General features: G+C 33.8%; 1 protein-coding gene across 4 annotated transcripts in view; it reads right to left on the bottom strand.

Annotated features, from left to right (window-relative positions):
- Window positions 1-15,414, bottom strand: part of LOC117169381 (E3 ubiquitin-protein ligase RNF14-like) — a 48,295-nt gene extending 32,881 nt beyond the window's left edge. Inside the window, exons 1-4 of one of the 4 annotated variants that reach the window (XM_033355742.1) lie at window positions 15,211-15,414; window positions 13,329-13,959; window positions 12,998-13,256; window positions 1,976-2,105 (exon numbers count right to left, since the gene is read on the bottom strand). In XM_033355742.1, coding sequence (XP_033211633.1) covers window positions 1,976-2,083 — 108 coding nt within the window. In that variant the 5' untranslated portion in view covers window positions 2,084-2,105; window positions 12,998-13,256; window positions 13,329-13,959; window positions 15,211-15,414. Of the gene's footprint in view, window positions 1-1,975; window positions 2,145-12,997; window positions 13,257-13,328; window positions 13,960-15,210 lie in introns of those variants that run through there. The other 3 variants (XM_033355758.1, XM_033355750.1, XM_033355765.1) reach the window with 3 other exon arrangements.
- Window positions 15,415-23,445: the final 8,031 nt, after the last annotated feature.

Genomic DNA, 23,445 nt, shown 5'->3' with positions numbered 1-23,445 from the left:
TTTTCAACCAAAAAGATGAATTTTCAAAAAGAAGATTAATTTTCTACCAAAAAAGATGACTTTTCAACAAAATACATGAATTTTCCGCTAAAAAGTGGAATTTTGAAATAAAAAACATCAATTTCCAGCCACATGGTTGAATTTTGAATAAAAAATATCAGTCTTCAACCAAAAGTAGAATAGTTAAATTTTTGGTTAAAAATATTCATTTTTCACTCAAAAACCAACAAATTTTCAACAAGTATTGGATTTTCAACAAAAATAATTAATCTTTAACTGAAATAGATGAATTTTAAACCAAAAAAGATAAATTTTTAGCCAAATACAAGAATTTTCAAGCAAATAGTTCAATTTTTAACCAAAGAAATGAATTTTTAAGTAAAAAAATAATTTTGAAACCATAATATTAATTTCTTTGATAAATTTTAAACCAAGAAAGTTGAATTTTTAGGAAAATACAAAAATTGTCAAGCAATAGTTAAATTTTTAACCAAAGAAATTAATTTTTAAACAAAGAAGAATAATTTCCAATAAAAAAATCAAACTTTTTCTACAAAATAGATGAATTTAAAAAAAAAAATACAACCCATAAGATGGAAATTTGAAATAAAAGACATCAATTTTCAGCCACATAGTTGAATTTTGAATAAAAAATAGCAGTCTTCAACAAAAAATAAAATAGTTAATTTTTCAGTCAAAAACATTCATTTTTCAGACAAAAGAAAAAAAAATTTCAACTAGTCTTGAATTTTCAACAAAAACGATGGATCTTCAACTGTAATGGATAAATTTTAAACCAAAAGTTTAATTTTGAGCATTATACATGAATTTTCAAATTAATAGTTATATTTTTAACAAAAAAAAATTAATTTTCAACCAAGCAGATTATTTTTCAACCAGGAAGGCGAATTTTCAACTGAAAAAAAATAAATTTCTAGCCCAGAAGATTAATTTTCTACCAAAAAGATAAGTTTTTAACCAAAGAAATGAAAAAAAGAATTTTCAACTGAATAATATAAATTTGTAATCGAAAATAATTGCAAAAATTCAACAATTTAATTGAACTATTTTGTTAAAAATTGGTCTTTTTAAATTAAAAATTAACTTTTTGTTGCAAATTATGTTTTTTGTTGAAATGTACATTTTTGTGTTAGAAATTCAAATGGTTTGTCGAAAATTAATTTTTTGGGGTTAAAAATTTAAATATTTTGTTCAAAATTCAATTTTTCTGTAAAAGAAATAGTTTTGTTTTTGTTTAAAAATCGAACTATTTTCACTGGAAAATCAACTATTTTGTTGACAATTCGTCTCCTTTGATTAAAAATATACTTTTTTAGTTGAAAATTCATATTTATGAATATTAAATTTATTATAGTCGAAAAATCGACTATTAAAAAATTCAACTATTTTATAGAAAATTCATCTATTTTGGTAAAAAATGCATTTTTTGTTGTTAAAAATGAAACTGATTGAAAAATAATATTTTTTGTTTAATATTCAAATCTTTCGTTGAAAATTCGCTTTTTCCACAATAATTTATAATTTTTAAAGATTGAACCAAAATTAAAACAAAAGCTGCATTTTTTAAACAAAATTTAAAAGTGTTTCAAGAATTTGCAAGTGGCAAGAGAATAAAAAAAGTTTTATCAAAATTAAAATGTTAAAAACTGAAAAAATATCGCCTACATAAATATTTGGTAACACCAAAATGCTATCCATTTTTTATAGGTCAGAAGATCTACAATACAAATATTTTGAGGAAAAATAGCTTCAAGTTACATAAAAAATATTATATAAAAGTTTTGGAAACGACTCTAAAATTTTCAAAATCACTTAAAAATTGAATGACAATATTGAAAACCGATAAAAGAGTGAATATTATAACGATCCTAACCAAAAAAAGCATGCTGATTAAAGAATTTTTCCCCGGGAAATATTGAATGATAAATATAATTAAATTTGATTTTGGACCTACCATATTTTGTTCCATGTTTGTAATATTTCTCAGGGATTTTTCCTCTTTTCCAGGATTTTGATTCCAAAAATCCTTTTTTATTATTGGCGATTTTTGCTGCTGCGACATGTTGCAACCTGCAACACGAAAACTGCGCAAAACACCTTTCTTCACTTTTTTCTTCTAGTAGAAATGAATAGAAAGAAGATATTTTGAATTCTCAGAATTGAGAACGGATGGATATATAAATACTCAGGGGCGTAAATATTAAAAGGGTGAAGAATCAAATTTAGACTAAAAAATAGAAATTAAATCATTTTAAAAGTATTTCAATCCAGTTTAAATTAAAAAAAAAAGTCTATATATTTTCTATAGTATATCATTTATAACTATTTGTCAAGTCAAAGTTTTTTAAAGACCCCTGATGGAAGTTCATGGAAGATAAATTCGAGTGCAAGGCTTCATTTTCTATAGTTACGCTGCTGAAGCCGACAAAACAAATTTTCTATAAACAGTGGGAGATTTACGGGATGTCTTGTTTCTATAAATATGCGGGGTCGTGGATAATTAATTTCTGCTGATTGTTTAAAGAATGACAATTGGAATTACGTTGATTTTCTATGTTTCTGTACAGGTTTTGCAATGCTTGGCTATGATTGGTCAGAGTCGAGGTCAGAGTATCAAAGCGGCCGATTTAAATGGTAAATTTATTCATTCATTCATAATATAGGTTACAGAAAAATTGTTTAATGTATGAATACTTTATTATTTACTGATAATTTCGGAGATTGATTAAAAAATAATATACTTATTTAATTTGTTTTCTCTTCATATGCGTAGAAGACAAAGGCACAGATAGCAGGATTAGATTTAGCATAAGGTTTCATTTCTAGATTAACTTTTTGGTTTATTGCAAACATATGACGAAAAATCTGATTGTTCGATCGATTATTGTTTTTTCACGAAGTATTGTTTCATAAGGGGCCATCTTTTGAATGATCAACTTTAGTTTCAAATCAAGAAAAATGAAAAAACTTTTTTAAATTGTGATACAATATCATAATTAAAAATGTCGACATGACACATTTAGAATTATTAATTAAATACTGCTACATATTCAAAGTTTATCTATTTGAATATATAATAAAGTAAATTTTTATTTCTGAAAAATGTAAAATTTCCAAAAAAGCATCGAACACTGAATATTTTCAAAGTATAGCTTCTCGATTTATCAAGCCTCTTTTCAAATTAATCTATAAAGAAAATACAACAATTTGCTTAAAAAAAAGCATGCGAGAACTAGGCATTCAAAATTTAATTACTTTAAATTTGCGATCAAATAAAAAAATCATAGTCATTTTTTTTTATATTTTAAATCAGTTTTTAAATTTTTTATAAATAAAGAAATAAATATGAAGAACAAAATGGCCATTTTTTCTATGCTGAAATCCCCTAAGTTTTATAGAGTAGCATTAGTTAAAGATTCTCCAATATTATATAATAAACAAGCAAATTTATTTTTAAAACATTATTTAGAACTTCAGATAAAAACAATATTATGATGAAAAAATTTCTTCGTGAAATTATTATTGTTAATGTCATAAGTAAATTTAATAAACAAATGCATTTATCAGGCATTTTTCGAATTTTCCAACTTTTTCGACAACTTTTTCGTTGTCAGATACCCAAATAATGCATATATTTATTAAATTTGTTTAAAATATCAAATGTATCAACTAAGTATGCATTTTACTAAAAAAATCTTGAAGTTCTCAATTCAAAAAACTGACATTAAAAAAAAACGTATTTTTCGGTCTACAGATGTCCGAATAATGCGTTGGTTTGTTAAGTTTCTTTAAAAAAATCATAATAATTATTAACTAATCATAAATGCTGCTGAATTTATTATGAAGATCTCAACGAAAATGTCTGCAATTGAAAAACAATGTCCGTTGAAAAATGCCTCAATAATGAATTTGTTTACTAAATCTGTTTAAAAAAATAAAACTAATATTAAATTAGGAATTTTGCTGAAATTATTATGAAGTTCCTAAATAAAAAGTGTACATTGAAAAAATATCATTTTTCCGTTGACAAATTCCCCAATAATCAATTTGTTTATTAAATTTGTTAAAATAAAATTAATAACAAATTACGAATTCTTCTGAAATTATTATGAAGTTTCAAAATAAAAAGTTGACATTGAAAAAAATAACTTTTCCGTTGACAAATGCCCCAATAATGAATTTGTTTATTAAATTTGTTTAAAAAATAAATAAAATTGATAACAAATTAGGAATTTTGCTGAAAATATTATGAAGTTTCTAATTAAATGTTGACATAGAAAAAAACGAATTTTTATATCCAAAAATGCCTAATTATTGCATTTTTTAATTAGATTTGTTTAAAAAAATCATTAAACCTATCAACTAATTATAAATGTTGCTTAAATTGTTAAAAAAATCATAATATTAATCAATAAATTCGGAATCTTCCTAAGATAATCATAAAGTTCCTTATTAACAAAAATTAATATAGAAGAAAAAAAAAATTTTTCTGACGGAAAATGTCTGATTAATGCATTTGCTCACTAAATTTGTTTGTAATTTTAACAATAATAATCTTAAGAAAAATTTGCTGATCATGTTGTTTTTATCGAAATTTCTCGCAATGTAACTTAAAAAAGTATGATTATGGAAAATCGTAGAAAACATTCTTACAACAAATAATTTGTTTATAATTATTTTATCATATGATATTGGAATATTTTTAAATTATGTGACTCTATAAAACTTAGGTTATTTCAACAATCTTTCTGTTATTAAGAATGACCAGGAACGTCAAACTATTCAGCACAGTTTTTTATTAACCAAACTCCAAGTGCTTCGATAGACAAGTGGTTAGAGTGCGCGGTAAAATTCACTATTTTAGGTAGTGTGCTAGGGTTCGAATCCTGGGCGAGTTAGATTTTTTAAAGCGTTAAAGCGTGCGATTATATAAGTGTAAGTAACCGTGAGTGCGAATTACGTATATAATAATGATAAAGAAAGAAGATTATATAATAATAATAATTTAAAAAATAACTTTTTTACATTCTCATCAAGATAAGGTATTAGATTTGAGTAAAATTTGACCCCCCCCCCCCGTTTTTGTCAAATGTCTACGTTTTGAGACCCCCCTGAATCCGAAAAACAGGTTTTTACGAATGTGTCTGTATGTCTGGCTATGTACTGTTTGTGTCTTTCTGTGTGTTGTGTGTCTGTACATTTTTAGTTTGGTTGCACGATAACTTTCGATAGAATTTACAGATTGGATTGGCCTTTGGTATAATCTTTTAGTGTCCTAAAATAAAGGTCAAGTTCGTTAGCCAGCCATTTTGGATAAAAATTCAAAAAGTGAGCGTATTTTGAAAATTTTTGAGACCACTTTTTTTTTATTTAAAAAATTTTCTGTACGGATATTCATAGTATTCAAACAGACGAACAATTTATCCTAATGACTTTTTTCTATAAAATAAAAATTTACCAGAGTTATAGCATTTACAAAATTCCAAAGAACACACTAAAATCAACATTTTAAGCCAAATGACGCACGATATGGAAAAAAGTTCACAGAAGAAAAATATTTCCTTTTTAATACCCGATTTCGACAAAAAAAATGGGGGAAAAAGGTAATAACACTGGTTACCAATGCTGCGATAGTCTAAGGTCTAAGGATATGACAAAAAAAGTATTTAAAAAATAAATATTAATTGATTGCGAGTACTTTGAATATATATATTAATGGTCCTGTTTAGATTGAATACATATATGCTGATACTGGGCCAAGCATCGGCGGATAATCGGCAAATATAAAAAGCCAATATAGGCTGTCAACACTGGCTCAAAATTGGGCCAATTTAAATAAAACATGGTTTGCCGTGGTAAAAGTGACATTTGGCCCAGTAATGTACCGTCAATGGGCCAGACTTTGGCTGATCCTCGTGAAACATGGTTCCTCGTACTAAAAGTGAGACTGGGCACAATAAAGTGCCGATACTGGGCCAAGCATCGGTGGAGGATCGGCAAATATAAATAGCCAATATAGGCTGCCAGCACTGGCCCAACACTGGGCCGAATAAAATGCCGATATTGGCCCAATAACTTTAGTCGACCTTTGGCTGTAAAAATTGGACCAACACTGGGCCGTGTATTCAGCTTCGGCAATTCGCACTTGGGAAGATTTCTAAGAGAGTTTTCCAGCCTGATTGTTGAATTAGGTTTTCAATTTTTTTATAAATAACAAAATATGACGAAACAATGGCTTTTCTATTTGACGTTCCAAATTCCATTTCGTGGACAAACTATGTGGGATACGAAAAAAGATAAATAAAAAAAATTGTTATCACAAAAAAGGTCTACAATATCGTTAAGTATCACTTCTTGATAGGATGCGTACTTTTGGTTTTATTTGTGAAAAATAACATTGAAAATAAAAAAATAAAATAAAAATTTGCGGAAAAACGACGAAAGTTGCGAGAAAAAAAAAGATTCAACAAAACCTGTTTACAAATATACTCGTACTTAATTAAGTAGACAATTCAGAATATGAATACGCATACAAATACTGCCATCTGAAAGAGATCTTTTTGATAAAGTTTTATTCAAGCATTCCAAATGCAAAGAATAAATATCCGAGCACGAAGCGCGAGTTGTAATTATGCCTGAGCGCGAAGCACGAGGTAACCCATTAACGAGCGCGAAGCGCGAGATTCAACCGTCGCGCGCTCTCCAGTTATGACTCTTGGTAGAAACTAACCGCCCCCCCCCCGCCAAACGCTCGTTAATCAAGTTTTGTGGGTCACTGAGTTAGGAATTTCATTTAGAAGTTGGAAAAAGGTAAGGCTGATGTTTCGAGCCTATTCGAGTGCGAAGCACGAGATACGTGATGAGGATGTATTCGTTAAAGCCAAAAGAGCTTTAACAAAACAAAGTCACTATCACCAAATTACTGTTGTGGATGTTTTAAATTTTAGTTTAAAAAAATCTGTGGATATCTGGAATATACAAAGACCGAGCGCGGAAACTCGCAAGCCACACGCGCGGCGCACTATGAGAATGTGCCCACGAAGCAGGCGGATTTTTGAAATTAATTTTTGTCGAAGGTTGGGTCGGCGTCGTCTTAATAGATGGCCCACATATGGGACCAAATGTCGGTCCGATGTGGAGAAGCCAGAGGCGGTTGATCGTTATCCTTTAGCTGTTTGGCCTGACCAGTGGCGCACAAAGTTGGACCCACCATCCAACGGTTGACCCGACCGTGGGCCGACGGTCAAAACGCACCTGGTAAGAACTTATTTAATTCAGGGTCAGTGAACTCACGAAGCTAGATGGCGGAGGTAAGTGGAAACAGTCGTAATCGCATGAAATTTCTGAAATTTCGAACTAAGTGATCTGTGTTGTTATTTCAAATTGTTGTGTATGTGAGCGAGAGTTATATCTCAGCTGACATACTTCATTGTACCCTCGGGAAGCACGTGGACACCGATACATTCTGCTGTTCTTGTAAGGTAACCTCTCCCGGCGGCCGACGCGTTGCGTCGGCCATTATGTAGCACGTGCACGCTTTTCATTACATTTTCCCTCTACTTTCTTTTTGTATTTTTCACCAAAATTCATTTTCTCTAAGCCTTTGAGTCATGGACACTAAACAGAACGAGGTTTCCTATCCGGGGGGAGGAGTTTTCCCAAATCCTGAAATTCAGAATCCCGGTTTCAGTCATTTTGATCTCGACGCCAAGACCGCCGTGGATACCTTGCTTTCGTTCTCCAATTCTGGCCACAGAAAGTCCAGAAGACGCGATGACATGGGGAATCCTGATAGCTCCAAACGCCAAAAAGGGTCTCATAGCCCCTCATCGCAGCTCGATATGGCTACCATTGCGCAATTGCCGGGTGGTGATGATTCTTGGGACCTGGAGGCAAATGAGACAGAGCCTTCTGCTCAAACTCTTAAACATGGTTCCATGACTCGAAATGACACTACTTGTGACGCAGACCCGATTAACGTCAAAGTTAATACAAATGCCAATCCTCTCATCCCAACAGCAACAGGAAGGGCCCCTCGACTGCTTATCGATACAGTGAAAGCCTCAGAGGCGAATTCAAAGTCTTAACTCAACGCGACCCATCTTCGAAAGATGCTCAGAAGCCACTTAATGATTTCACTATCACTCTTAATTTCACTATTGACGAAATCAAGGCTAATGCTGAAATCCTTGGTGCATTGAGGTGTTCTTCTTCTTTTCTAGAAGTCCGATTCCTCAATAGAAAAATCATCAATAAAGAAACTAAAACAACCGAAATAGTTCTCTCCCGCTCAGTCTTTTTAACTTTCGAAGGCACTTCCCATCCAGAAAAAATAGCCATATATAGCACTTCCTCCGCGGTTCATCGCTATAATCCGCCTGTTATTCAGTGCCACAAGTGCTGGAAATTCGGTCACGTTAGCTCTCAGTGTCGCTCGACCTCCGATTGTGTACGCTGCGGTGGCCCGAATGAACACAATGTGAGCAACCCGTGCACGAGCGAACCACCGAAAGCACCTAAGTGTGCGAGCTGTGATGGCCTTCACTTAGCTACCTCCAGAGACTGCCCGGAATAGCAATTCCCGCATGAATTCCGCATATACGCAGCAGACCATAGTCTCTGATACAACGAAGCCAAAGCCATCCCCCGTCCCAAGAAGGGTTCCTCAACTGCGACCTCAGATCGCAACTCCCGCTCCACTATTAACTTCTCCCAGTTTCCGGAATTTGGAGATGTCTCAACCCCAACATTAAAAACCTATTCCGATAGCTCCGCTTTCCAAAGTTTCGCAGAGGTTTTGACCCAACCGCCCCCACCCCCCTCGTTCGGGAGCACACTCTAAATACCAGAATTATAAACCACAGCCCAACCTAACTCAGCATAACACTCAAAAAAGGGCCCCACCCACTCCCCTTTTCCCTTTCTTCAATAACTGAAGAACAGATAGTGCCCTCCCTAGAGGTAGCGCGCTGCGAAAGCTACCACCTGATCCGCCTTCAGAAGTACCTCCGTTTTCGCTAAACACTTCCGAATCCATTCTTATTATTAATAGCATTCTTGCCGCTCTCATGGGTCTCATGGGAGCACTCGCCTCCGGAGCTTCATTGAGTTCCCGGGAGAGTCATGGCTTACTAACTCAACTCCAAAACTGCGTCAACTCATTGTTCTGCTCATTACTTCCTTCACAAAATGGCCCAAATCTCCCATGACCTTGATATCATACTTCTATAGTTAACGTGGAAAACAGCCTCGCGACGTTAACGGTGTCGATAGGTTCCTCCGTGGGTAAACTCCTGATTGTTTCAGTCTACAGAGTTCCCTCAGCGGATAAGAAAATTCCTAACAGATTCTGGACAGTTGAAGATTTTAACTGTCACCACTCATTCTGAGGTAGCCTTCAAAATTGTTATAACGGTTCTGAACTCTGCTCTACTTTAGACAATTCCGATTTAATTTGTCTGAATAATGGCAACACCACGTTTCGTAATCTTCCTGGAAATTATCATTCAGTTCTCGGCCCCTTTCCGGTGGTTACGTGCCTGGGTTTATCCATACATATTTCGGTTTACACTTCCCATAAATATAATTTAAAAAGAATTGACTAGTTCAAATTTTCTTCCAATTTATCAGAATTCTTTAAAGATCAAAAATTAAATTTAGAGTCACCTAACCTTTTAAATAGTTACGACACATTTGTTAAAGGAGTGGACAAGGCGGTTTCCACGACTTGTCTTCCCTCTAAACCAGCTCTCACTCCAGCTGTTGGCAATTACTTTTGCAAACAAAAAGTTTTTTGCAACTCCCTTGATAGGATGACCCCTCATTCAAAGGTATGGAGAACTATAAGAATGTTCAAAAACAGATTCACCCAGCCAGTCACCTCCTCTTGTTCAGCTGATAGAGAAGTGATTGCCCACCTTAATTGTTTAATTGACGAAATTTGCCCTCCTACCGTTTTCAATGAAAAATTTCCCCATGATTTTAGAGATAACCCTTATTTACAGGCTATATTTTCTGATTCAGAACTCAACATCGCCATCTCTTCACTCAAAATTAAATCATCTCCAGGTTTAGACAAAATAGACTACAATGTTATCCAACATTTTCCTGATGAAGCCAGATCTGCTCTTCATCCAATCTCTCTAGCATCATGCTTATTCAAAAAAATGGAAAAATTGATTCATAATAGACTTAACTGGTATCTAGAACACAATTTTTGCTTATCACCTTCCCAATTCGGTTTCAGGAAGGGCAGACCTTGCGCTGACAATCTGGCCATTCAGGCAGCCGAAGTTTGGTCTGGTTTCTCAAGAAGGGAGGTCACAGCTGGCATCCTTTTGGATTTAAAGGGAGCCTACCCCAGTGTCATCCCTCAGATCTTAATAGAGGATCTGCGCGATTTAGGTGTTCCTTATCTCGTGGCCAGCTTTATATATAATTCCAATGCATGCAAAAATGTATATTTCAAAATTAATGGTGAGGTTATTGGATCCAGAATCAGCACTGTCGGTCTGCTTCAGGGCAGCATTCTTAGTCCTATTACATATTCTGTTTATACTAGGAAACTTATTTCATTTATACCCAACGACTGTACCCTTATTGAATTTGCAGATGATATAGCCATCCTCTGTAGATCTAGACATCCAAAAAAATTCTTACTCAGTCTGCAGCGGTGCTTGAAACTGATCTCTGTCTATCTGATGGAAAGGAGGCCTAGAACTCTGCCCAGAAAAAACCAAACTCATACTCTTTTCCAAATTAAACATCAATTTTAATGACCCGTCTCTCTCATTACCCAGTGGGCACAAAATTTGTCGACGTCTTAACGACATCGTTACGACATCTTTACGACAGCCTATGTCCATGTCGTTTCGATGTCTTTGCGATATTGTAAAGACATCGTCGGATCATACGACTTATTTACGATATCGTATAGACACCTTAACGACATGGACATAGGATATCGTAAATTTGTCTTAAAGATGTCGTAACCATGTCGTAAAAACGTCTTAAAGACATCGCCAAACTTTGCGCCCACTGGGTAACTTTAAACAACACTAGTATCACTCCGTCGAATAGTGCGAGATTTCTTGGCATTATTCTAGATTTTTAATTCTGTTTCGATGCACATTTCATCTATTTAGCTGATAAATGTTGCAAAGTTTTAAATATATTAAAAGTCCTCAGGGGAGTATGGTGGGGGGCCGATCCCACTATCCCTCTGATAGTTTATAACACAATGATTGGAAGTTGTATCGAATACGGATCACATATTTTCACTTTCAAAAATCACCAATACTTTGATAAATTAGAGAAAATTCGTAACCAAGCACTGAGATTTGCCCTCGGGTACCGCAGCAGCACCCCCATAAATGTCATTCTTGCGAAAGCTTGTCAGCCTCCTTTAAAAATTAGATTCTGCTATTTAGCTAAAAAGTATATAATCAAAACCTCTTCCTTTCTAGATCACCCTCTTCCTGGTAATTTACTAACCCTCTGAAATAATTCTCAACCCAAAAATACTTATCTTATTAGGAATTCCATTTTTGGAACTTACTTACGAAGATAACTTTTTTATCACTCAGATTGAACAAGACATAGGTCGTTTGGTTCAGGGCAGCTCTGCACCAGATGACCTGTTTTGCAATCTGATAGACGTAAAGTATAACGAATACATACAATTTTTTACAGTTGATTCAAAATCAGAATCTGACAACTCTGCGGGCTGTGCATATATCTGCCCGTCAGCCATCTTTTCTCGTTCATGGAAAATCTTCAGTCATACCTCTATGTTTTCTATCGAAGCTATAGCTATTCTTTATACCTTGGAATACATCCTGCAGATCAGCTTTTCAAAGTCGGTTATTTTTACTGACTCGTCAAGCGTTCTCCAGAGTGTGGCTTCACCGTGTCCTAACATCATTAAGTCTAGCTTGATCTTTCTCATTGGAAACCGGCTTGCCACCCTTGCAAAATTTAATCTTACTGTTAAACTAGAATGGATCCCTGGCCACAAGGGAATATCCGGCAATGAGCGGGCAGATTTGGCTGCTAAATCCGCCAATCTTTTAAATATTTCCCTCCCTCACTCTGATTTCTATCACTCTGCCGCCAAGGATCTCAATGACAGTTGTCATGCCTGGATTCTTGCTATGAACAATTCGAAAGGTGTCCACTACACTCAATGTTTCTGTAAACAACGCAAGAAACCATGGTTTGCCTCCTCAAACGCGAGAAGAGAATAGATTGTATCCCTCTGTCGCATGAAAAGTAACCACTTCGCCTTAAATGCTAGTTTAGTATGTAAAAACATCACAGATTTCGATAGCTGTCCGTGTAATCCCAATGTCGAAGAAGACTTGGACCATGTCCTCTGGGATTGCCCCAGATTCAAAAATTTTCGACCCAACCTCATTAAAGCTCTATCTAAAGCCCTGAAATGCCCACCCCCTTTTCCGTTCTGAGCAATTTTTAATTAACCCTCTATTAGAGTATTTTCTCACGTCTTCAGATTTCTTAAACTCGCTGATTTAAAAATTTAATTTCTTCTCTTTCAAATATACTGCCCGCGCGCGCTGGCATAATTGGACCAATAGCATCCGCTGCCGTCTCATGGGTGTTGGAAATTCGGAGTTCTATTGGACTTCAATGGTTGCGGCGAGCGGCGGGCTCGGTCGGGCCTCTCGTTCCATTAAAGGGAGAGACCGGGCCGACCTCGCTTCTTCTCATATTTTGTTCCACCACCTGGGGCAATGGACTGGGTTTCCCAGCCTGTTGCTCCGTTGGCTGGAAGTTATAAATACAAATCTACTGGATCATGGCCGTATGTGCAAAGCTTTAGAAGCAGACACAAAGTCAATGTAAATATAAAGAAGAATTCACTGTCGAGAAAAATCAGGGTTGTCATACAAGCGAATCCAATTGTAATACATGTTAATCCACTTGTAATACATGTTAATCCACTTGTAATACATACCAATCCACATGTAATCTATGGTAATCTATTTTAATGCAGGGTTATTCAGAGGAATCCGCATCTAATCCAGAGTAATCAAATATTCTTGTGTAAATTGGAGTAAGCCGCTATAATCCGACAAATCCACCTGTAATCCGATTAATCCAATTGTAATTCATAATAATCTACTTGTAATCCATGATTAATCCAATTGTTATCCAACGTAATCGACTTGTAATACAGAATATTTCGATATTTCTGTGTAAACAGGAGTAAGCCACTGCAATCCGAGAAATAAACTTGTAATCCACTTGTAATCAATTTAATCCACTTATAATACCTGCAAACCCACCTGTAATTCATGATCATCCACTTGTAATCCAGGGTAATCAATTTCTAACGCAGGATAATCCACTTTTAATGAAGAGTACTCTGACGTACTGTAAATCGGAGTAACACACTCGTAATCTGTTCGTTTCCTTCTATCATGGAGTAATTCGTCCCAATCCACGAAATCTGATCTGACTTCAAGTATAGATTAGTCCTGTTCTAATTCGGGTGATTCAAAGCAATTCACTTGTATGTCGGAAAAATCCGCCTGTAATCCACTTCCTATGTGAATTAGTTCAGTTCTAATCCGACAAATCTACTTGTAATCCGACTATTCCAATGTAATTCGGAGTAATTTACTCATAATTCAAAGGAATTCACCTCCAATTTTGAGTCATCCATTTCTAATCAGGTGAATCCATTTTTAATCCGGTGGAATCCACTTCCAATATGGAGAAATATTATTCTAATCCAGGTTATTTCGTTTACTACAGTTCTAATTTGGTAATCCACTTTGAATCGAATGTAATCCAGGATAATTCGTTTGTAATTTAATATTAGTCTGGTGTAATCTCATGTAATATATTGTAATAATCTGGCATCATTCAAAGTAATTCACTTGTAAGCCAGAGTAATCCACTTGTAATCCAGTTCTAATCCGAAAAATCTATTTTTAATCTCGGTAAGAAGAGGAGAATAGAGAAAAATAAATATTTTCAGATTTAAACGAAAGAGTAAGCATTTTTTTGAATGTGCTAATTTTGCATCGGGAGAAGTGCTCAACGAAAGAATAGATTTATCTGCGAAACCAATTATTTTTTATTTCCTTACTTACATGCTTTATTTTCGATTATTTTAATTTCTTTTAATCTGTCCGCAAAATATGTGCACATGCATAGTTTCTATTAGTTTTTGTGGAATATAAGTTTGGAAAGTTCAAATTTTTGTCTGCTATAACGGTGGAGTAATTTTAATTATAATATTTTATACTGTTTGACCAAATTATTGATTTAATAATATAATAAATACTAACAAATTCATTTAATAATGTTGTGTAAAGTAAACAAAATTCATTTATCTTCAAACAGAATAACAAAAATATTCTTTGGCAATACTACAAATTATTTCTATTAAGAAGGGTATTGGTTAAATCCAACTTTGAATTATTTGTTTATAGGTACGGCACTGACTCAATATATATTTTTTCCGAAGGATTTTCGAACAAAAGAAAGAAAACTTGTCGAATATCCGGAGTTTTGCAAGATTTTTGGATCAATAAAATGTTGAAAAATCAAAAAATTTGTTAAGGAAATAATTATTATTTTGTGCCCAGTGGGCACAAAAGACGTCGCCAAATTTTGTGCCCACTGGGTTGGAATCGTTTGTAAATTTATTTTTTATTCACAATTCTGACTGTCGTCTGCTATCCGCTGATTTCTATCTTTTGCAAAATTCATATTTGGCGTGAAAATAATCATAATTATTTTATATTTATAACGAATCGATTAAAAGGACTAGGTTTTTCGTCTTCAAAGTTATATTATTCTCTGCCTTTCTATTCTTCCTTTTGCACCCCTTTATTTTTTTATTCCTCTCAATACACTTCCATTAATTTTTTCTAAGTCGATTAAAAATAATAAATTTTGCATTTTTTTCTACTCCATGGTGGAACTTTCGACGGAGGGAAGTTGACGTATTAATGGGAATTTAGATTCTGATTTTTTCTGAATTCTTCTCTTCTTACCAGGGTATTACGTCAATGTTAAACTTACACACACTAACTTTAGAAAAAAGCGTTATGTGTGGGGGGGGGGGGGAGCAAAAAATCCAGAAAAAAACTATATGTACTGAAGAGAATGAAATATCCAATATTTCAGGTTAGTTATCAAATCGGGTACTCTTACCTCAAATTTCAGACAGCTAATTGTATTTCGTGACACTGAAAGGTCGTCAATCCACATGCGAATGGAACATGATTGAGCAAATATGTACATTCTACACTTGACAAATATTACTATTCATACATTTATGACTTGCATTACATGTTTAGAATATTTTCTCGAAAAAGTTGTCTGCATTCCTATGAAGTAATGCTAAAATACTCAATTCAAATCAAAGAGGGCTCTTCGGGCCTCTTTTGAATTGGTCAACCACTAGCGCGGGCGTGACCGCATAGATGTCAACAAGATTTACGAATTAACGGAATGAAATTTTTCAATTGCACACAAATTGAAAATGCTCTAGATTAATTAATCATAGTAGTGTTGTCTTGGAAATGAAGGTTGAACGAACGGAATGAAAGCCTACGGCTTAATTTTTCTATTTCGTGAATGTAAAAAATATCTATCTTTTTAAACATTATATTGAAAAACATGCTTCTTATATTCGGTTCCATTTTGTCTACATTCTTTTATTTGTCAAAGAGAACTGTCTCTTTAACCTAATTATCGAGCAGAAAGCGCGAGTGTCGCAGTCACGAAGGAATAATAAGGAGATCCAACTGCCAGTGGGAAGCCTTTCGAAACTGACAGTAGAAACATTATCTTAAGTGGTAGGCACGTTGCAGGAAGATCTTAAATTTTCGTGCGCAGGTGCGCAGTTTTCCTTTTCCTATACATGAAAACGTGTGCAAGTGAGAAAGTTTGTCAAATTGACGCAATCTTAGGCAACTAGATCGATTATATTTTTAATTCTCCGGTTTTTTTTAGGATAAAAAGTGTTTGGAAGTGTTAGAAAAAAACAATAATCTTCATTTCAACGTACGATTTCAAAAATAATGATGTACTGCAATTTCAAAATTTCATAAGCAAACAATTTTATTATAATCTATATACTTACCACTTTTATAATGCACTCTTTTATCTTCACAAGTCTTAACGCTGAAATCCTTTAGTTAATCAGATCAATACACTTTCATAATTTAAATAATTATAACTTGAAATTGAAAAAATTTTGCCACAAATTTTAACAAATTAAAAAAAATACAATCCTAATAAATGATAGCTTAACTTTTCACGTTAAGATTCCATATAGAACTAGATATTTTCGAATGTTTGCAACAAAATTTCAGTTGTCAGTTGAAGCCTCGGCTAAAATAACGTTGTATCAACACATACTTTGTATCCATGGAGTTCTACGTACATAAGTTTTTCTTTTGACTGTTTCTCTATTCCGCGGAAGCGCTGCGATCGAAAATGGGACAATTGAATTGGGAAAGAAATGTCAAAATAATCAATGTTATATACTTCGAAAATGTACCTTTCTAAGCCTAACATTGTAGGTTTGAACAAAGGTAAAAAAAGAAAATTAAATTTATTGGAATGGCACGCTGGATAGAATAAAAGTGCAAGAGAGGCTGGAGTAAAACGACCAGAACCGGTAATATCAAATGTAATATTCAAAAATAATAAAATAAATGAGTGATAAATAACTATCAGAAATTGTACTAAAAATACTGTTTAAATTGTTTTTATAATAAAATAAAAATAAACCTTTCAATTACAATTACATAAATAATTAAGCGTTTTCCTTTCCTTTCTTTTAATGAAAAGACGAGAAATTATATTTGTATTTTTACAATATCTGCAGTACTATATTTTTAAATGATCTAAACTAATTACTTTTATCAATTGAAATTTGTCGAATTCAATTTTTAACTTTTTTGTCGACATTCTTAAGCGAATGTAATTTTCTATTCTTATCTTTCAAAAATTCTAAATTAGATTTAAATGTGTACACTAACGAGTTTGATTGAGATAGATGCGAAATAAATAACCTTGACTATTTTGAAATGTCATTCCGAATTCAATTTAAAAATTTTCGATCGCAACGCTTCCGCGGAATAGAGAGACAATTAAAATAAAAACTCATATACATATAAGTCCATGGATAGGAAATATGTGTTGATACAACGTTTGTCTGTCAATTGTTTTACTTCTTTAAAAATTCGGAAAGGTACACGGAGAAACTCTGGCAAGAGCGTTTAGTGTTAAAATAAATTTTTTTTCATGGTACTAACCACAGTTGCCAAGACACTGCCCGCTCGTGAATTCACACGAGCCGCTCGTGCTAATGGCAGCAGCAGCGCGAGCTTGGTAAGTGTTGCGCTTGGCAAGGCCCGTTATTGGGATTGGCAACAATCTCTCGTGTTAATTTTCAATAGTGCGTGATGTCAAATAGCTCTAATGCTTAGTGACAACCGCGCTTATCGCTTGACTCATTCGCCGCAATATACCAACTGTGCTACGAGCAGCATCAGCTGATTGAGATGAATGAACCTGCATATGCACATCGTAATTGTTTATAACATCAGAGTATATAACTTTTCATCACATTTAACCTAAAAAATCTTTTTACTTTTTTTATGATAATATTTTAGTGATAATATTTATGCGCTAATAATACATTTGATAAATTTAAAGAATTATGAGACATTCCACTTTCGCCCAAAAAGAAACAAATTTTTTTAAGTTCAAATCCTATCTTACCTAACCTTCAAGTACTCTTATGACTTTTAATTTTATATTCCCACTAGTAAAAAGTCAAATTCTAATTCAAAAGTTCGGTTCAAAAACATTTTCTTTAGATTGTATTGTATTCGAAAAGTCTCTTACAGTTCTAAAAAGTTGTACAAATATCTCTTTTCTAAATTTTCGGTTACATGATAAAACTACATTTGATCATGTCATGTTTTCCCTCAATACTTTCAGCATTCGATATTGCGGTGAATGAGTGGAGCGACAAGCGCGATTGTCACTTAACGTTAGAGTTATTTGACACCACGCGCTTTTGAATATTAACACGAGAGATTGTTGACAATCCCAAGAACTGGCCGGTCTAAGCGCAACACTTACCGAGCTCGCGCTGCTGTTGCGATTAGCACGAGCGGCTCGTGTGAATTATCGAGCGGTCAGTGCGTTGACAACTGTGGCTCTTGCCATTCCAAAAAATTTTATTTTGAAACTAACCGCTCGTGTCAAAAGCAGTGGCAGCTCTTGCCGCGGTCGCTCTGTGTAGTTGTACATAATCTTTTTGCTAGAAAATTAATCTATCATTTATTAGGATCACTTTATCTTTCTTAAATTTTCTAAGAAGCTACATAGACAAGAATACTTGCACAAGAAATGAAAAATTTTTAATAATATTTTTCTGGTTATTTAACATATTATTTACAGAATATGCATTTAATTAATTTTTTTTTATTTATTATATTCGATCTAATGGACATTTTTATGAGTTTATATGCTTATATTTATAATCAAAAAATAATAATCAAAATACACTGTAACCGCGTTTATATCCGCTCGCACTTATATTTTCTCGCGCTTATATCTCTGTCACAACTATCATTTATATCCTCTTAGCATCCAACACCTCGCAGTACCCCGTGACAAACAAGCCAATCAGCGTGCAACGCGGCCATTTCCCTTTGCTGAGCAGCATTGGTGGGATCCCCTCCCGGGAGGATATAACTGAATGCTTACTTTCTCGGACGGCGGATATAAACGCGGTTCCAGTGTATAACTTTTGAATTTGGTATCATATTCGTGCGTATCAACTCTATTAAACATACGACGCTTTTAAAACAAAATGTTAATGTCTTACCTCGAGTGCAAGCTCATTAATAAATAAGCACTAAGATAGTTTGCCGCCAATTAAAGCTCATTAGAGAAGCACATATTGTGCAAGTATTACTATAATATCTCTTGAATCAAGTACAAGCTCTTTATTGTAGTGTAAATATTGCACTAATATGTTCTGCCACCAGTGCAAGCTTATTAGTCAAAACAGTTTAATTTTAAACTAAAATAATAAATATTCTACCAAAAAACTTTAAATTTCAACCAAGTGTAAATCGTATAAATGGTACTCAAATATTTCTTTCCGCCAGTGCCAGCTCATTAGAGAAGTGTAAATATTGATCTCATATATCTGGCCTCCAGTACAAGATAATTAGAAAAGAAACGCAAATCTGCGCAATATTTTCATTTAGCCAGTGGTATCATGCTCAACAAAGAGGTATTGACATATATGAAACTCCCGACCGATTGTTTTTAATAATTACTTTGTTTAGGGAAGATGAATTAGTCTCTCAAAATACAAGTCACCATAGTTACCGCATAGGATAAATAGGATAAATTCATCCGAACGACATAGTATGATGCTTTTGCATACGAAATAATTTAATGCCGAATGTATCCAGGAAATCAAAATCCATCCTTTTTTATTCATGCTGAGTGACACTCAGAATCACGAAAGATTAAAATTAACGTAAAACAGATTAAAAGGCACGAGTCAGCACTCTAGCTCACAACGAAGAAATACATAAAGCCGATCAGGTGCAGGCCCGTACAGCTTATGCTGGGGACCCTGACATTTTCTTCTGGTATCTAAACTTTTGTGCACTCATGTGTATACTAGGAGATAACTAAATTGTAAAATCATGATAATTTTGAGAAAGAGGCTCGAAACATACCTCAATTTAAATAATTATTTATCTATTATTGCGGTAAATTTTGTGGGTCATTATTGGATTTTTTCACCTGGGATTCTTGGTTTCCAAGAAATGATTTCTTTGACTTAATTAAGAAATTAATTGTCACATTTATTGCAAAGAAATATTTCTTTGAGGAATGAGTGTTGAGAATCATTGAAAAATTAAGTATGCCTAACAGAGCATAATCTAACGTGCAGCTCTGCACAAGTGTGCAGTTCTGAATGGAAAGTGTGCAGCTCCGAATTTGTATTGGGGAGGTACTTTTGAAATTATTTTCAATTAATCAAGTTCGAATAAACTAAAAATAACTTCAACAATTAATAAGGAAAAAACAGTTTTAGAGGTATTACCTTATATGAATACAACTTACGCGAAAAGATGCAAGATACGAGTATGAGAGTAGAGAAAGATGTTTTCTTTTCAAAAGTGATTTCTCGAGCGAATGATTTCCTTTTTTATTTTTTTTTTTAGTTTTCGTGTAAAGGCTGGGCCGTGCAGTTCTGAAATTTGCTTAGATTATGCTCTGATGCCTAACAATAACGATGACGCGAATTTGCCTGAGGTATTAGAATTTTTATTATCGCTCTAGATATGATAAGCCCATATATTAGGCTGTCATGGGAGAAATTAAGTTCGACGAATTTATTCAAAACTATCAACTCGAATAAATTTAATATACTAAGCAGACGTTCATTTTTCCATTCTCTAAGCCTCTCTATAACACATTGCCAGTAGGACAATGTATTGCAAACGTAAATATGATTTTATTTTATTTTTCTACTGAAGAAAGTTTCTTCATACAATATCCAGAGTGCGACCTTGCGAAACAGGAAAGTGAACTGTTCCTTTATGACGTTCGCCCTCGGACAAAATCTTCTAGATCCTAGATGTTGGCTTAGAAAATATGATTTATCTCATTGACAGGCACCTTTTATTTACTGTCTATAAAAGCAAATATCGGGTTTTAAAATCTTTCCCACCAAAAACGGTATAAACTGCAACATCGACGTCAATTTCTCAAACGAAAATAAAGCCTGATGTTCCGTATGTAATAATAATGAATGAGAGAAGTCTTTTTTAATTAAAGAAAAACGACATTTTATTTCTCTTATCTTTCCCCTGAGCAACAATATAAAAGAACTAGAGTGAAAAACGAGTGTTATCGGCATTTTTAAAAAGAATGCAATGAAAGTGATGTGCATGGAGAAGTTTGTTGAAAATTGCGTTAAAGAAATATAAGGGGCCACTAGTTATTTACGTAAGGACGATTTTAGCCATTTGTTCATTCAAGTAATTATGTATTTTTTGCTTAAAATATTTAAAAATTTGATGTGGGGAAATAGTTTGTTGAGCCTATAAGATATACGCTTGAGTTTAAAATATATTTCTTTCCATCAATTCACATTTCCTTTAAAAAAAAAATATTCATTCCCACACATGGCACATTCATTTGGAACAATCAGACTCAACACTCAAACAATGTTAACATAATCCTATTAAAATTTCTTTGACTGAAATAAATAATGTTTTCCAGCAAAGTGCTTATATTTATTTTCCTCGAATAAATATTTCTTTGAAAATAAACACGAGTTTCACTTACTTTAGCCAAGTAAAATTCATTTAGTACAAGCAATATTTTTTTCAGGGTAAGGTCATTTAAAGATTTTTTAACCCCCCTCCCTTCCCTTTGGGATCCTTACGTAAAAAATTTACGGTCTCTAATTGGGAATGAAAATATTAAAATTCATGGGTTTACAGGCGGTGCATAAAATTAAATAAATCTACAATAAAGTCAGCTTTGCCAAACATTGTAATGGTCAATGAATTACTGTATCGCATTTAAAAAGAAAAGATGTTTTTATGTGGCTTATGGTTAGTAGACATAAAATACTGCCTATAAATGTGTTCTTAAACCCATTTGTAGAAGAACTTAGGAATTTTGCAAAGAAATGTGTTTTAGACACCTACTCTATTTGACAGAGAGCCCTTTATAATAAAGTGCATGCATATTTCCCTTGCCCCAGTTGATTCAGTTGTACATCCTTCTGTACAAAACCTAAAGCAGTACACAGAAAAAATGTTTTACTTCTAAGGTGGTCTATTTTTTATTTTTGCCTTACACAGTAATACAAGATGATGCATTTTAAATGCAGATGAATTTCATTTTTGCATTAAATTAAGTAAGTCACTTAATTTCAACCAGAAATGGAACTTAAGTGCAGTGTCTCCTATCTGATTATACGAGTATTATGATCATTAACTCACAGGTATGTTCAGTTTAGGATGATTTTTATTCGCGCGCTCTGAAATTCAATTTGTGCTGGCAGAAAGGCGTGCGCGAAATGCGATGCGCAAACACTTACACGGATTTCGGCGATTTTAGAAGAGGTGCCAAGAGAACAGCTGAGAGTAGCCAATATGGTGTCGATAGCACTGGCTGGATATTATCGATCAACACTGAGCTCATAGTATAGTCTTTTCGTCAACGTTTCTTATTTTGATATATGTACTCAGATCTATAACGGATTTTATTATGAACAGAATAATCTTTTATATGTGATAAAAAAATACAAAAAAGGATTGAAGATTTACGTTCTGTACCTGGTATTTCAATAATCAGCTGACTTAAATTAACCTATAAGTTTCATTTCAGATGCACGCGTTGACGGTAAGTCAACAATCTTTCTGTCTTAAATTAACCTATAAAGTACATTTTACCTACATAAAGCAGTTGACTTTTCAACTGGCGAATGATCCTTTTGGTTACATCTGAAAGTCAATCGCCTTTCTCTACTGAAATTCAGATTCCTGTATTAGTGTGTAAATTGAGCAGATGTATAAAATTTAGCAATAATTATGTCTTAAAAAGAACCATTAAGGGTATTCAATTTAAAACAAAACACAATTATGGCTAACCCATAGTCTTTTGTATTTAAAAGAAGCCCCACTTGGCCTTCCACCTGAGGCAGTAAGATTTGGGCTAAAAAAAGAAGGCAACGAGGCTTCCTTTAGCCCTTAAGGTCTAGCTGTTAGACCTCTGAGTCTGAACAGCTATAATCAACTAGAAAGAATTGCGACGTCACAACAGCTCAGCTAGCCGAGCGAGACGCGTCGTATACTCGTCGCACCTATCTGTTTCTTAATTATTGTTGAGTAGATACTCTGTTCACCTATAGAATAACTAGACCATGGAAAAACCTACAGGCGTGCATCTTTACGTATTTGAGCGGGGATACTGTCAAAGAAGGGGTTGTCTGGACAAAAGTGTCCAATATTGGATCCGGCACTCAATTTTTTATGACGTGCAGCCCCGGAAAAAAGAGCTGATGTAAAGCGAGTCGGTTTGGATTGCGTATGTTATTTGCAGATTAAAAGAATAAAAATGCAATCGGTTGGCCACATTTTTAATCGGTCACCTCTGCGCGGTTCTTTAGATCTGCCATTCCACATTCGTCACAATGCTGAGTGAATAGAATTGATTGAGACTGATAAACCTGAAATAATTCCTATGAGGATTCTACGATTCATTAAAGTGCATATGAATGGGTTGAGGTTCAATATGAAATGGAGTTCTTAAAAGATCACACCGAATGGTAATAATACGATGTGCACATAGCAACTTTTAATAATCGTGAATCTGCCA

This window comes from Belonocnema kinseyi, chromosome 1 (assembly GCF_010883055.1).
Source record: "Belonocnema kinseyi isolate 2016_QV_RU_SX_M_011 chromosome 1, B_treatae_v1, whole genome shotgun sequence".
Classification (NCBI taxonomy): Eukaryota; Metazoa; Arthropoda; class Insecta; order Hymenoptera; family Cynipidae; genus Belonocnema; species Belonocnema kinseyi.
This window is presented reverse-complemented; position numbering and strand designations above follow the sequence as displayed.